This window comes from Protopterus annectens, chromosome 5.part0, assembly GCF_019279795.1.
Source record: "Protopterus annectens isolate FY-2018-M chromosome 5.part0, PAN1.0, whole genome shotgun sequence".
Taxonomy (NCBI): Eukaryota; Metazoa; Chordata; order Ceratodontiformes; family Protopteridae; genus Protopterus; species Protopterus annectens.
The window spans coordinates 1,615,184,641-1,615,200,456 of NC_056735.1; the positions used below are offsets into that span (position 1 = coordinate 1,615,184,641).

General features: G+C 40.4%; 1 protein-coding gene across 3 annotated transcripts in view; it reads left to right on the top strand.

Annotated features, from left to right (window-relative positions):
• TBC1D23 (TBC1 domain family member 23) overlaps nt 1–15,816 on the top strand; it is a 1,834,851-nt gene that overhangs the window by 93,281 nt on the left and 1,725,754 nt on the right. For 2 of the 3 annotated variants that reach the window (XM_044071377.1, XM_044071378.1), the window contains exon 2: nt 7,944–8,055. In XM_044071377.1, the coding sequence (XP_043927312.1) occupies nt 7,944–8,055 (112 nt within the window). Of the gene's footprint in view, nt 1–7,763; nt 7,787–7,943; nt 8,056–15,816 lie in introns of those variants that run through there. The other variant, XM_044071379.1, reaches the window with a different exon arrangement.

Genomic DNA, 15,816 nt, shown 5'->3' on the forward strand with positions numbered 1-15,816 from the left:
GACAGCTGAATGGGTGGGGACAATGGAAAGGGGTGTGGCCAACTAGAAATGGGCGGATCTATGCTCAAAACCAGAACAACTGGAACTTTAATTAAATACACTGCCCTGGGTGCCAAACTGTCATTACAAGAGTCCAATCAAGACACAATGAAGTGTAGAAGAAAAAATTATTTCAATGCATTGGCAACATGACAGCTTATTTAATATCTAGATGGAAACAAAAAGGTTTTGAGGCATGAAAAAATAAATTACTTTTTAAATACATTACTAGAATGACAGTCAAAATCAAGTATAAAAAAAAAAGCAGCACTCAACTCAAACCACTTCTCCTTGCACTGCAGTACTAATTATAATTTATATTCAGCTTTATAAAAGTACCAAGTAACATGCTGAAAGTAGCAATCTCTGTGATACCCCCACTTGTAAAAATGTTTATTACCCAAAAAAGACCTGCTGCCTGACAACTATCTACTTGTTTCATAGGGAAGACATGATCAAAGTAAAAAATGCACATCAAACAAGAAACAAAGCTCAAGGTAAATTGCTTAAAGGAGTACTGCACAGGTTATGGACCACACATGATAGATTGGCTTTCTGTTTAATTTATGGGCAAAGCCTGCAAAGATGATTGCAAGTCTGCAACAAAAGTAATAAGCTTCTGAAAATATTGTGATCCTGTCCTTTATTACAAACACTGTCATATGCATTTCAGTATCTAAGGCTTGTACGTTATCTAGTTATGTAAGTATTCTCTGCATGGCAACAGCATGTTGGTAATTCTTTAACAGTATGCTTATTAAAGCTTACTTGCATCTTACAATCTCTGACAGGCTTACCTGATGGTCATTAAAGCATTGCTACTTAAACACAGAGCAACAGGGCACTGCGACAGCATGCATTTTCTGAATAATAAGAAGCATAAATCAACAGTATAAAAATATGACAGAAAACCAGAACATTCTGCAAAGTCAAGGACAGATGAAAAGCCACTGTTGTACTTGTGTTTAACTTGGATGGGGAAATACTCTGCACACTTACACTGCATAACTGCTCCTTGCCTTGCTTGGACAAATCCAGTGTCACTACATGGGGGAGTGGGGTGCAACAAGTATGTCACAATTTGAAATGTTTTTGGCTGACAGTAATGGCTCTGACATTCATACCTCTCAACTTCAGAGCAAGAAATCTGGACAAAGCCATACACAGAAGTGGGACAAAGGCCCAAAAATAAGGACAATTTTTAAATATTGCTCTTATAAATCTAGAAAGATAATGGAATAGTAGTAGGTCTTGCATTAGTATGAATTTTCTGAAGGGTATGAAATCTGAAACTCAAATGTCTGCCATTATTTTCTAACTTCAGTGATTTGCCACTAATTTGCCAGAAAACTACAATTTTATGAAAAACGGACCAAAAATGTGATGCAAAAATATAAAATTGCCACACAATGCAGCTGGGAACCTGTCAAAGAAGGGACATCTTTTTAATATTAATACTGTTAATTTGAGCAGCTGACAAAATAAGAGAATCTACATGCATTTCTGAAATAAAAGCAATCTATAACTCTGATCATTACAGTTATTTATAACTGTAAACCCTCCATGTTTTCTTCCAAAATTGCCATTTTGCAGGGGGATTATTAGGAGGAGAGCAACATTTTGAGCCAAAATTGTGGACAGTTGAGAGGTTTGGATATTCCTAATTCTATAAAACGATTTATCGGCATGTACCTCTCAACCTCTTAATGCAGGAAATCTGGACAAAGCCAAATATATTGGGGGAACATAGAAACAGTACTAAAATTGCTCTTGTATAAAATTAGTTGATAGAATAACAGGTCTTGCTTTAGCATGCATTTTTCTGAAGGTTATGACATCTGAAACTCAATGTCTATCATTATTTAGTGATTTCATTCCTAAATGATTTGCCAGAAAACCACAAATTTTATGAGGAACAAACCAAAAATAAGAAGCAAAAATCTATTCATTCTGCAAAAATCTGGACAGTTGAGAGGTATAGTTCAGCCAGGGCTGTCTTTGAGTTTGCTGCCCTTCCTCCCTCACAAAATCATGGTCAAATGAAGCCTCTCCCCTGCAGCAATTCCAATGTCCCATTCCTTGGTTATTTCTCACCATTTTCCATAGACACTGTAATGTGCATACTGCTTTACTTCTGCGATGATTTGAATTTCATTTGAATGTTTTATTTTGCATTTTAGAGCACAAACACTAATAGATATCTGCAAAACAAAGCAATGTAGTCTCACATTGAAAACCGACAGCATTAAAACTTCTCTGCCCTTGAAACTCACATACATTGAAACAGCTTTGAAACCCACAGTCGAAGAAAATACATTTTGCCAGTGGCAGATAAAGATTAACTTCACCAAAAGGGACTGCAGCATCCATCCCCTTTACAGCACAGTACAGTATACTACCTGTTGTGCTATTAACAAAGCAAGCAGACTCAGCATAAGTAGCACTAAACTTCTATTCCCCTGCAGCTCTGAGATCTTTGTAAAATCTACTCAACACTCAGCTGTATCTCTAAACTTTGTAGCACAAGAAATCTGGAAAAAGCCAAAATTTATTGGGGGGGGGGGGAGACAAAAGCCCAAAAACCAGGGACACATTTTAAACATTGCTTGTATAATCTTGGAAGGTTGCTAGAAAAAATACTGCATTACCACCATATAATTCACTGCTAAGTCTTGAACCAGAATGCAAAACAGTCAGAGCAACATACCATTATGCCAAATCAGCTGACTGAAATGTAAATGGCTACCATTTAGTGAATTCAGTTCTCACCATAGCTGTCAACCTCTTGGCACAAAACACCTGAACAAAGCCAGTAATGGGGGAATACAGCCCCCAAACATATTCAGTGAATTCAATTCTTACCATAGCTCTCAACCTTAGCACAAAAAACCTGGACAAAGCCAATAATGGGGGAATACAGTTCCATAATAGGGACACATTTCAAATATTCATCTTATAAACTTAGACAATTTGTAGAATAAAAGTTTTTGTTTTACTATGTACTTTCTGAAGAATATGAAGTCTGAAATTCAAATGCCTGTCAATTTTATTTATTTAACATTTGTTAACCAGGAAAGTCTGACTTGGAACAAAAGCCAATGTTCAGCAGAGGCCCAGGGAGAAGTACTGCATACACATGTCTTTGTAATATGGAAGGACACCAGAACAAACCCACACACAAACACAGGGATGACATGCAGACTCTACACAGAAGGCACCCCAGCCAAGAATCAAACGAGAAAACCTCTAGGTGTGAGGCAACAATGCTACCACTGCACCACCAACTCTTTTAGGAACGAAAAGTTCAGAAACCACAGATTTTTATGAAGAACAGAGCAGAACAAAATATGAGGCAACATTCTGCAAAAGTTTCACAAATGGTGGTGGGTAGGGAATTCAGGGTCTTGTTACCTGCACCCAATCTACAGGGTTCAAGCCTGAGGTAATTCTCTAGTCACCAGTATAAACCAACTGGGGCATTTCACTCGCGCACACACACACACACACACACACACACACACACACACACACACACACACACACACACACACACACACACACACACACACACACATTACAGTCTGCCTCTATAAAATCATTGCAAAAGAAATAGCAATTTCCAAAGATGGTGATTATGGCACACCAATAAAGCAATCAACAGTCTATTTGGCATACCAGGCAAGTTACTAAAGTGTTGAGACTGCATACAACTGCTGGAATTCCATATCTTTCTCAGTCCAGCATCTTGAAGATGATGGAGATAAAGTTTCTTACACTGTCAAGAGAGTTAGACACTCTAACTGTCTTCCTGGCAGGAATATGATCAAACCCATTAGAAGGACTCCCATCACTGATGACCTCACAAACAAAATGTCAAAACATTCCTTCTGGTAATACTATAACTGCACAACAAAAAACACCTTAGCTCAACTGCATTCATTTCATGGGTTGATGCAGCTATGTAGTACAGATAAAGTACATTCTGTCCCACTTGCTGGTACTCTGCAGGTATGCTTGCTTGATGCAGTTCATACAAATTTCAGCCTGCTTGATTATGCCTACACTTCATTTGCATATTTTTATAATGAAGAGATCTTGAGAAAGATTCCATCTCACCCTCTGGCAATTCCTGTCATCTGCCAAAGGCTGGTGTAGCTGTGGCAGGATGCTTGTGTGCACTGCACTCACCTTCAGGATATGCCTTTGCATCCTTTTTATTTAGTTTTACAAGCTCCATGGTACATCATTCCAGGTAATGACAATGTTGCTCAGTTATCTTATGCTAATCAGCACATCACTATTGCTGAAATTCGGTTGCCAGACAACTGCATTTGTATGGATCTTCCGCAATCCCATAATTATCTTTTTCTACTCAACCATGTACTCCATAATTTATAGGCTTGTGAATCATGAAATATGCTATGGCTCCCCCTTTGCATACCACCTATATACCTGGACTCCTCCAGCTATGCAGCTGTATATGCTGTTCCTCCGATGAGAAAAAGTTCCTTTTTGAATAGCAAAGGGCTGGGTAGTAGGGAAAGGGGTTCAAAGCAGTGCGAGCATATGAGAATAAATGGACAGAAGAGGGCAGGGTATGTGGTCTGGACATCACACTGGCGCTGTGTGACTATGCAAAACGTACAAGAATCCCAACTATAAAGTCCATAAAAGGGCAGGTAACATAGTATGGAAAGGGGATCAAAGCAGTGCAGGTATTTAAGAAGAAATGGATAGGACCCAAGGCAAGTAAAACATCCACTAACATTCTTGGAGAAGCTGTCACAGACTTAGCTAGGGATGCATCATTACAGCCATGATGTATACATTTAAGAGGTTAAAATTCAGCCAGGTACAAGGGCACTACATGTCTTCAAATACATATTTGAAGCTATTTATAACTAGTGTACTGAAGCAGAATCTAATAATCACACTGTACGACTGCCTCATTTGTCGCGTGTCAGAAATACGATGCAACACATGGCTCAATAGCATTTTTGTAGGGGTGCATCCCTGATGGGGGGACTCTGACCTCACACTCCAGAATCTCTGAATACACACACACACACACACACACACACACACACACACACACACACACACCCTACCTGGGTCCGGTCCATTGCTTCGTTCGCTGCAGTAAGTTATGCATTGCTTTGTTCATTCATTGCAGGAAGTCCTTTCATTGCTTGTCCTGAACTCAAAGCCTGCGAGAAGTCCTTCTCCTTCCTGTGAGATGTCCCTGCCTGCAGACGTTGCAGTCAGAGTCTGATCCCTTTCCAGTCTATGCAGTTACAACTGCGTAGACTTCTGGGATCTCTGCACTTGAATGCTTCCTAATCCAAACTGCTGCTGAGACAGTCCGGATTCTGCTCATGCTCCGGACTAGTTCAGCAGCATTCTGGATATCGGAAATGCTGCTCGCATGCATACGCGAAGGTCCAGGACTTGCGTTTGTTTTTTATTTTATTTTCTTTCTTCATTTCTTTTTGTTTGTTATTTTCTTTTCTTCTTTTACAGCTGGGGGGGGGGCTGCAGTCCTGCATTCCAATAGCACGGGCCGCCCCTGGGTAAGAATAGTGACACATTACTTTTAACATCAGATTGTGCCTTCTAATTGACAGTCTTTGCTTATGTTTACTGTGCTACAGCATGTCAGGTGGCTAGCATGAAGGATTGCTAGTTCACTGTGCTGCCATTGAGGAACAAGTTCTTTGACAGTCCCTATCAGTAAATGTCTTAATATTAGTGAGTAATTGCTATAATGAAGTACTCAACTCAGCTCATTTGTATAGTTGCTGACTTTAGTGTAGAATCTGCTAATTTTAGAATAATGAAAATGCAAAATTCTTCTTATAACCTGTCAACAAACCTCTACAAGTGTGTGTATAGTGCTCTGCTGGCTTCAGACTTGACTAAGCGTCACTCAGGTACACCCATCAAAAGTGTATAGCAGGAAAGGGGTCTGCCTTTGCTGTGGAGTGCTTGATGTTGAGAACTCCTATTTAATGTGAAAATAAGACAGCAATAGCCACTAGACATCAGTGTCATTCCTTACAGAAGTTGAACTGAATTCAAGTACTGCATTCTGTTTCTCCAGCTCTTACGTGATCATTAAGATGATATTGTGGTTTCTAAGAATCTGCTGGTATCTGTTTAGGTTCTGTTTGGACTAAAAGCAGCCAAATCAAAGAGTAAAGCTAAGGCAGTTTATCAACTTATGTTCATGCATGTGTAGTGGCTCTCACTCTCTCTCTTTTTTATTCGCAGCACTCGTATGTGGATCAGTTGAGCAGCAGTGAACAGTATAGCAGGAGTTGTGCCTTTGCCATATGTGGCTAGGGATGTCTCAAGGGTCAGAAATTCTTTCAGGGCACCCTGCTTAATTAAGACTATGTTCCCAAATTACTCCATAATCTTCCTGCATATTTTCAGCAGTGAAATCCCATCTCCTTACTACCCACTTGTTTCCTGTAGCTCTTCTTTCCACTTTGGAGATTCTCTTGATGGTGCATTTTCAGGAGAGGTTACAAGGTGTGTTTTTGTCAAGATCTGTACCACAGACCATGACAAAAGCACGAGGGCATCTTATTTTCAGGTACGATCACACCTTTAATGTAAAAAAGAAGAGAGAGAAGAGCAACAAAGTGTTTGCAACCCCAGTGTGATTTTGCTGTCCTTTCATGACGTAGTATGGCTGACATCTTAGTATGGTAGACTGCTCCTGTTAGAGATGGCTTATGTTTGTGCCTGATTTACTGGAGTAGTTGACAAGTTTGTCGTTTTTTGATGGTGGGCATATGTTATTTTATGATTCACTTGAGATAATATAGAATACTGAGAGTCAGTTCTAGGAGTTCCTTTCTGGGAATCGGAGATTCTTGGTGTTAGCTGCTTGACACATTGTGTGTACCTGTGACTGGCAGTGTTGCAAGCCAGTTGTAAGGTGCTAGTGCATAGTAAAAACATGTCAAAGATTAGCCCAGTTAGACACTGTATATTCAAAAGATAAAAGCTACAATGAAGACATAAGACAATTTGTATATGTACTGCTGTCATCAGTGTATTGTCTTTAACTTCTCTTTGACAGGTGAACACTGAAGACAGCAGGCAAGGTTTCCCATTTGGATGTTTAGAAAATTCATTACTTTTAATTTTATTTTATTTCTGTGTAGTTTAAAATGTTTCATGTCAAATTTAATAGAGTAGGTGGTACTTGGAGTTAGAAGTAGAGAAATGCTGCACACAGCAGCATTATTACCATATCTTCTGCGCAATTAGGAAATGTCTCTTCTTTATGTATCTCCTGACCTAGAAATGACATGATGATTGAGAACCATTTTCTCTCTGCAACCTGCAGTTGCTGTTTGTAAATAACTCTAGCAAATCCTTTGAGAAGAAACATTACTAAGGCAGGCCTTTTTTAAGATATCTATTATTAGATTTTGTGTAATCAGCACTGTATACTCTCTGCATTACGTCATCAGTTACTTAGCTAGCTGAGGGTAGCTGCTGAGTTTTTACAGGCATCATATTTGAGTTATAAACACCAGTAATTTGGGTTGTTAATTGCATGTTATTGTATAAACCATTTAAATGATCTTGTTTGAGTTATAATTTGATTTGCTTTAATTAGTATCTCTTTAAGATAACTTCATTCATGTCCTGACCATGTATGACCTGTTACATCCATGAGTCATGAGTTTTATCTCCTGGTTTATCTAAGTACTTGAATCAAGATGTGCAGGTAAGCTGCTTTTCAGCTTTCCAAAAATACAGAAGGCTATGTATGCATTCCATAAAAGTAGATGCAAATAGATTGTAATGTTTGCTTTGGTACTCCATAACAATAGCAGTATGTCAATGCATGTAATTGTATGTAGCTAATTAGTATCTTTCTTTAGGGAGAAAGACCTCACAGATGCACTAGAAGCAGGGGGATGTGACCTTGAAACTGTTAGAAATATAATCCAAGGTAGAACTTTGTCATCTGAGCTGAGGACCAAAGTATGGAAGGTAAGAGATTTCATTACACTTTATCTGGTATGAGTACTTGGAGGATGCTTGCTTAAGTTGAAGCATAATTCTCTGTACATACGGGTGGCAAGAATTACAGAAAGAATGAGCAAAGCATTAAAAATGAGCCTTTGTGCTTGCTAAATGTTTGGTGCAGCCTATGTAACTTGAGGGGTGGTACTTTGTGTTATTGAAGTTCTGAGATTGTGTTTATGGTATTCAGGGCTTTGTAGTAATCAGGGCTGCAATACGCAGTTAGCAGTTTTCCATACAGTATGACACTGAATTATTGTTTGAAGAAATAGGAAATGTTTATTCTGGAAGTTATAAGTCAGACAGTTGAATGTAATTATCAAATACTTGGACATAATGTAGTCATTATAGGATTTCTGCTCATTAACCCTACACTGTGATTTTTGCTGGCGAATGATTACTATATGCATTCATAGTTCAAAGATTGTAAAATTTTGCTCACATCTAAAACATGAGAGATATGTATGAAACAGTTGTAAGCTATAATTCAGATCATGAAAACTGGCATTTCTGCAAGTGACAATTCACTTTAATAAACACAAGCTTAACAATAGTGTATATGACTTTACTTGTTTTTTTTTTTTTTTTTTTTTTTTTTTTTTTTTTTTTGACATAAACATAAGGGCACTTTGTGACATTACTGTTGCACAGTACAGTCCTGACTCTGTGAGAGAATGTGTGTGTGTGTGTTTTTTTTGTATATGCTTTTTGCTTCCATGCCTGCCGACCATCAAGCTTCCCCATGTTGATCTTAAGCCCATTTATTCCCCCGTACCGTGTGTTCCCACTTCTGAAACCGAATCCAGCAAGAGGGACCTCCATCAAGCAGCCACAAAGTAGTTTGTATCCTTGCTGGCATTATAACAATGAAGACATTTCTTCTGAAGCCTTAAATCTACCCCTGGCGGCTGACATGAGTGCCTGCATCACCTCAGGGCATTTTGCCCCCTTCCTTTGTGTGTGCACTTCCTTTGATGTGATAATGAGGTCTTGTGTCATTGGCGTGGAAAATCTTATGATCATATCCCTGGTTTGGCTATTTATTGGTGCTCTGCAAGCCTTCTTTTACATGATGGTGATTAAACAATCTGCCGCATGCCCCCAGGATGTATGAGCCAGTGGCATTCTGTCACTGCCTTCGTTCCTTCCTTGCCTGGCTTTTCCAATGCCTGAACCACTGTTCAAAATGTGAGTTGTCTAGGTTATAATCAGGGCTTTACCACTGAGTTATACAGTGGGAAACCCAAACTCTGAGTGATTTCATGATTGTTTTGATCTTAGTGTATCATTGTGATTTTTAAATAACCATGAAGCAGACTTTTGTTAAAGGAAAGCCTGTGCAACATTCTTATCAAAGTAAAATAGATGGCAGTAGTTAAAAAAAAAAAAAAAAAAAAAAAAAAAGGTCCATCCTACTAATGGACAGAGGTAGCTCCTAAATGTTTTATCCCATGCATGGGTCGCTGCAAATTTCCTGTGGTATGATCCCAGTTATTCTCATTAGGGTTAATGTGTAATTGCCAACAAGGTGATGGGTAAGGCCAGTATAAGGCAAGATAAGATAGTTTAATTCATGCACCAAAAGGGAAATTGTTTAGTCTTAAAATAGCCCACAACGGCAGCTAGCTTAGGACTTGCCTATGAGCCTAAAAAAAATAAATAAATAAATACATAACTAAACAAGTGTTTGTCGAGTTTAAGATGTGTGCATGCATTTTTTAGGGTATTACAAGATAATCCAGTAGTAAAACAGTTTTGATTTTTGGATAGTAATCAGTGAATGTGATGGGTAACCTAGAGATTTGTTTACTATTAATGAAGTGGATTTGAATTACAGTGTAAAGATTTAAATTATTAATTTTATTAGGTGTAAGCTAATAATATAGGTGACACAGTGGTACAGTAGTTGGCATTTCTTCCTCAGACTGCATTCTTCTCAGCTAGAGTTTCACTGGGGAGTGTTGCATTTGTGGAACCTGCACATCCTTCTTTTGTCCTCTTATGTTTTCTGTAGGTGCTTTGTTTTCCTTCAATATGCATAGTACATTCACCACCCTCTGGTCTTTCACAGATGACATTTTCATGGAGGTGGACAACGATACTCTTTCTGAATCTATGTTCATTAACCTTATCTAACCACTCCATTCTTTTAGTCCACCTTACAGAAGTAGGTTTTGATGATCTTCATATTGATGACTGCTACAGTAGCCTTGGCTATGGGTTACATCCTGCAAAGTATATAAAAGGTGGCAGCTTCTAAAGGTTTAGGACATCTTGCATGCACCCAAACTGTGAAGCAGCTCAAGCTGAGCTGACTAGAAGACAAGTTTGGGCATAAAGCCCTTTAAAGCTTTACTACCATCAAAGAGTACACTTCTCTGAGGCATTTGAGGATCGACTGTCGTATTCTGCTTCCTTTTGATGGGGGGGGGGGGACTTCTATTTTCTTTATTGTAGTTTTATTACTTTCCTGTTCAGGAAAGTTTATTTTAAAGCTAAATGTTGTGTTTTAATAAACTACCTTGGGACTATAACATTCTTTTAAATGGAGCACTCATTTTTTACTGTCAATTTAAAAGCAGTGTAAACTAACTAAAAACATTTTTTTTTGGATAAGTTGTGCTATTTTTTTCTATTGTGGGGGTGCCATAGTGTTTTTAAGTGCTTTATACCGTGTGTGTGTGTGTTTTTTTCTGTCAAAAAAAGTAACTTTTGTGGTCTGATAGCTTTAGTGGCATATGTTGCTTTTCTTCCCAAGGAAAGCGGCACCATTTTTGGCTTGACCATGAGATTGCCAGAACCCTGGTCGGTCTTCCAGCCACAAAAAGAAAAAGTAAGCAAATAGCCTTTGCCACCACAGCAGGCTAATAATTTGCCTCAGCCGCAGGTGGATAACTCTGCTTTATCCATTCGTTGTACCTTAGACCACTCATCTCTTTTCTAAGATCCCTCTGGCATAGCACCTACAGCCAACATGCACTGGAGGTTTGCCATGTCCTCTCCAGCTAAGCACCACGAACAGGCTAAACAAACTAGTAATAAAGAAATACAGGTAGGAGATCAATGCAGACAGCAAGTACGAACAATTGTAGAAATTTATTTAAGCGGTTTTAGTCAGCCTCCAACGTACAGATGTCCTCTCCAGCTGTTGGAGGCCCCTTAGTGGCAAGGTAGAGCCACTCTTTTCAGTCTCGGGGGCAGGTGTACCTGTTGTGTTGGAATGCCGTGCCCATCCCTGGGGAAGCAGCAGCTACCATTAGTAACACAGTTGGCCCCATTCTTTCTGTCAAAAAGAAGGAGAAAGTCAACCGTGAATCTGCTCCTCCTCAAACTTCTTTGGACAGGAGTAGTTTACTGGGACTGGCTCAAAGTTTAATTTAGGCTATTGATCCTTCTCATAAATGAGTCTGCAGTAAAATAATGAAAGATTCCTCTTTTCCTGAAGAGATTCAAGACTCTGAATCTGAACAGGAAGGTGCAGGGATAAATTTAGGGTTTTGTCCTCAGATTTCTGTTACAGACTCCAAGGGGAACTCAGTTTCTAGTTCTCCTTTTGGGGTTTTCTCTCTCTGTGAGACTGTCACTAGATTGTCCCAATGTTTTCAGTGGGAAAACAGTGAGGTTTCTCAGTCCCTCAGAAAATACTATGAGTTGTTACAGAAAGATTTTCCAGAATCTACACCAATTCCTCTTGTCCTGTCTGCTTTAGAGGATGTGTGTCATATACTGCCTGCATTTTTCCTGATAGTCTGCCATCTGTCCCTAAAAATGCAGGTACGATATGTAAAAGTTCATAGGTAGGTACTAGGCTATCGGCCCGAGAGCCTACATAAGCCTAGCCAACAAGTTTCCCTGGCTTACGCCACCCAAGAAAGTTATTTTCCTGTGCCACTGTCGAGCAGAGAGACAGAAGTGATCCCTGGGGTGTATTTCCTATTTCCCATCCACTCATCGAGATTTTCTTGAAGAGTGTTAATGAAGAACTTTGCTTGACATATATGGGTAGCCTGTTCCAGAGTATGGGAAGTCTCTGGGACAGGAATCTGTCCATCCAGCATGTCCTGTTTATTGTGGTGACAAGGTTTTGGTCCCTAGACTGTGTAGCTTGAAGGGATTGGGATTTCTGTAGGTGTAGCATGTCCAACAGCTCTGGGTTTGACATAGCTTTATATGTTAGAGAGAGATTACCTATATACTATTGTAGACCTAACCCAGCAGCTATAGCCTTAGTTGACCTCACTGCTGCTAAATATTTAGTTAATTCCAATCCTTCTCTAATAAGGATGAGAATATTATTGATGGGTATGGAAAGACTGCGTACCTCTGCAACTTTGATTTTCAGAATTATTAAAGTTTGTTCTGACCAATTGTGTTTCATGTACAGTTTCTTCTTGTGAGGAAAAATCTGCTTTAAATAACTTGATTTCTTCAGTTACACAGGTCACTACTTATTGTTTGGAGTATGTGTATGACTCTGTTGATACTTCTTCCAGGGCTATGGCCACTGGTACTGTTATAAGAAGATTTGCTTGATTGCATTCTCAGAACTTCACATAAGATGTAGAAAAGAGACTTTAAATCTCTCTCCAAAACAGATTTTTTTTGTTTGGCCCCTCTGCTGCCGAGGTGATCGAAAAGTGTGATGAAAGGGACAAGCCAATCCTGGGAATCTAAGATTTTTCAGCCCTTCTTTCCAGATTGTAAGAAGTGGCTAGGGGGGGTCCAAAAAGAAGTCACAAACCTCCCAAAACCAAGTATTCAAGAGGCCTTGTGAACCCCTCCCACCCTGGCTCCATTTCTCTTCCTGAAAGTCTGAATCTCTATTTTTCTCTTTGGCAGCAGGTTGTTTAGACAAATGGGTTGTGAAAATCATTCCTCAGGATTACAGATGGCAGTGGGAGGTAATTCCTACTTTCCAGGGGGTCAGTCCTTATCCTGCAGATCAGAAGCTTTTGTTTTTGCTTGTTCTTCATCACATGCTGTACCAAGGAGTGATAGAACCAGTTCCTCCTCATCCTCAGGTGGAGTAGGGGTTTTATTGAAGGATGATGTTCATCATGTTACACTGCTGCAGTCATTACACTTGGGTTATCCCGCTGTCCGGCGGTCCTGCAGTCGGCCAGAGTTCCAAAGTCTTGGTCCGGCGTCGGTTGCTGTCACTTCTTCCCTGACGTCAGTGAGCCAGGGGTATACAAGATGCATCCGATGCCATTTTCTTCAGTCTTTCTTGCCACGCAGTGCCCGAAGCAAAAGCAGTTCGCAAGTGCAGATCGGCCGACTCCTGAGATTTTCGAAGTCGAATTTCAGATCCGAAGTCTTCAATAAAGCTAAGTACCCCATTGGGGAAACTTTTTTTTCTTGCCTCAGACCGATGTCAGAAAAAGTTAATAATTGTATTTCTTGTGGGAAGCAAATACCTCATAAGGACTTCCACTCTTGTTGTATTCCATGTCTAGGCCCTGATCACGACGTCACTAGTTGTCGGTTTTGTGCTAGATTTAACAAACGCACTATAAAACGACGTTTTGATTTTGCTTTGCACTACTTTGGCTGAAGGTTCAATTATACAATGCCGTCGGAACAACCGACGACGCAGTTCATAAAAAACGCAAAGACAAGGATAAAGACAAGCATCCGAGGTCCAAAACCGATGACGAAACCTCTTCTAGGCCAGTCGCCGGTTCTCAGTGAGGCGCTTTCGCAGCCCCTGATACCCGCTACCTCAGAACCACAGGCCGTCTCCGACTCCCACGTGGAGACAACTAGGCTTCTGGAAACTCAAGGTATTGGGCCTATGGAAACTAATCCCTCAGATGGGTCTGGAGCTGCTGAGCAGGCATCGGCTTCTGAGGGTGTTTTCAGACCTTCACAACTTACCATTAAATTAACAGCCAAGACAAAAACACCATTAAAGACAAAGAAGCAAGTACAGCATTCTCCAGGACAGTCCTCCATGCCTAAAAAACAGATGCTTAAAATGGCCGAAGACCTCATTACTCTAATCAGGGGTTCCCATCCCCCTCCTGACAAAAGGCCTAGACAGGATACAGACTGATTCCTCTGATCAGGTTTCCATTTCCTCTGATTCCTCTTCAGCCCAGGGATACTCTCTACCCCCCCCCCCCCCCCCATGAGGACTCTGATGCTGAAGAATCTATCCCTTCAGCCTCTCCTCCTGAGGATTACTCTTTTGGGGAAACTTTACATACCACGAGGCAGCATTTCCATTGGGAAAGTCAGGATTATTCAGAATCCAAGAAAAGGCTCAGGGACTTCCTTTTCTTGCCTCAGCACAGGCCCTTTGCTATTCCGCCTGTGTTAGATATTGTGGATGATGTGTTCTCTGAATCCAGCTTATCTCCTGATTCTTTGCCCCCTGCTCCAGCCAAGCCAGATAGGTATTATAGAGTCCCTGACTCTCACAAGTTTCTTTATAAAAACCCTTCTGCTGACCCAGAAACCATTTCCCAGGGTCCCAAAGGGGTTAAGGCTTCCATTGCAAAAAATCCAGTCCCCTCTGACAGAGATTCTAGAGCATTGGATAGATGGGAGAAGAAAGTTTACACTTCTGCAACTTTAGCAGTAAGGGCTTTAAATTGCCACTTTCACATGCTTAAGTACCAGCAATATTTAATGGCTCAGTTAAAACAGAAAATGCTTACAAGCTCAGAAGCTCCTGACTAAAAGAAATGCAGGATTTATTGCATGCAGTTGAACAGGTGGGAAAACATACTCTGCAGTGTGGTTTTGATTCTTTAGAGGCCTCTTGTAGATCTGCATTTACAGGTTCTGTGATTCGAAGACATGTTTGGTTAAAAGAACAGAGCTTACCTGACCATGTTAAGGCAAAATTACTGGATGCTCCTTTACAGCATGATACCTTGTTTGGTGTTAAGGCAGAAGAGGTGTTAAAGAAAATGGAGGATAAAAATAAATCTATGCAAACAGTCCAGGATTTCTTACAGGTACAGCCACCCCGATTTAGCAGAAATTGGCCTACAAAGAATTGGTCCTTTCCAGTGTCAGACAGGCCACAGAGAGACAGATACAGACGCCCAAGAGGCAGATCTCAACCCCAAGGCTCTTACAGACAACGACAGTGGGGGTACCTCAACCCAAAAAGGAGGTGAGGACAAGTCTCAACCTTACAGGAAACAGTCCCAATGACTTCCCCCTTCGTATGCCAAGCATTTCCCTTTTGGCAGCCCCCTTAGGGGGGAAAGTAGCACTTTTTTCTCAAAATCGGCAAACAATCACCCAGGACAAATGAGTTCTGAATATTGTGTCTCAAGGATACAGCTTCCGCTTTCACATTTTACCAAGGCTAAAGGGAATGCCAAACCTGCCACAAAATCAATGGGCAGAGGCTCAAAAACAAATTTCAGCCCTCATGGACATGAGAGCTATTCAAAAAGTACCACAGCAGGAACAAGGACAAGGATTTTACTCAAGACTCTTCCTGGACCCCAGAAAGGACAAAGCCTGGAGACCCATACTGGACCTTTCAACTCTAAATACTTACCTGGATGTACCGAAATTCATAATGTTGACACTACAGCAGCTTCTTCCCATGCTGGGCAAGAAGGCTTGGCTTGTTACTCTGGACCTCAAAGAGGCATACCTGCATGTCCCTATCAGACAAGATTGCAGAAGATACCTCAGATTCAAAGCGGGTACAATGCACTACCAATTCTCTGCACTGCCCTTTGGCTTATGTACTGCACCCAG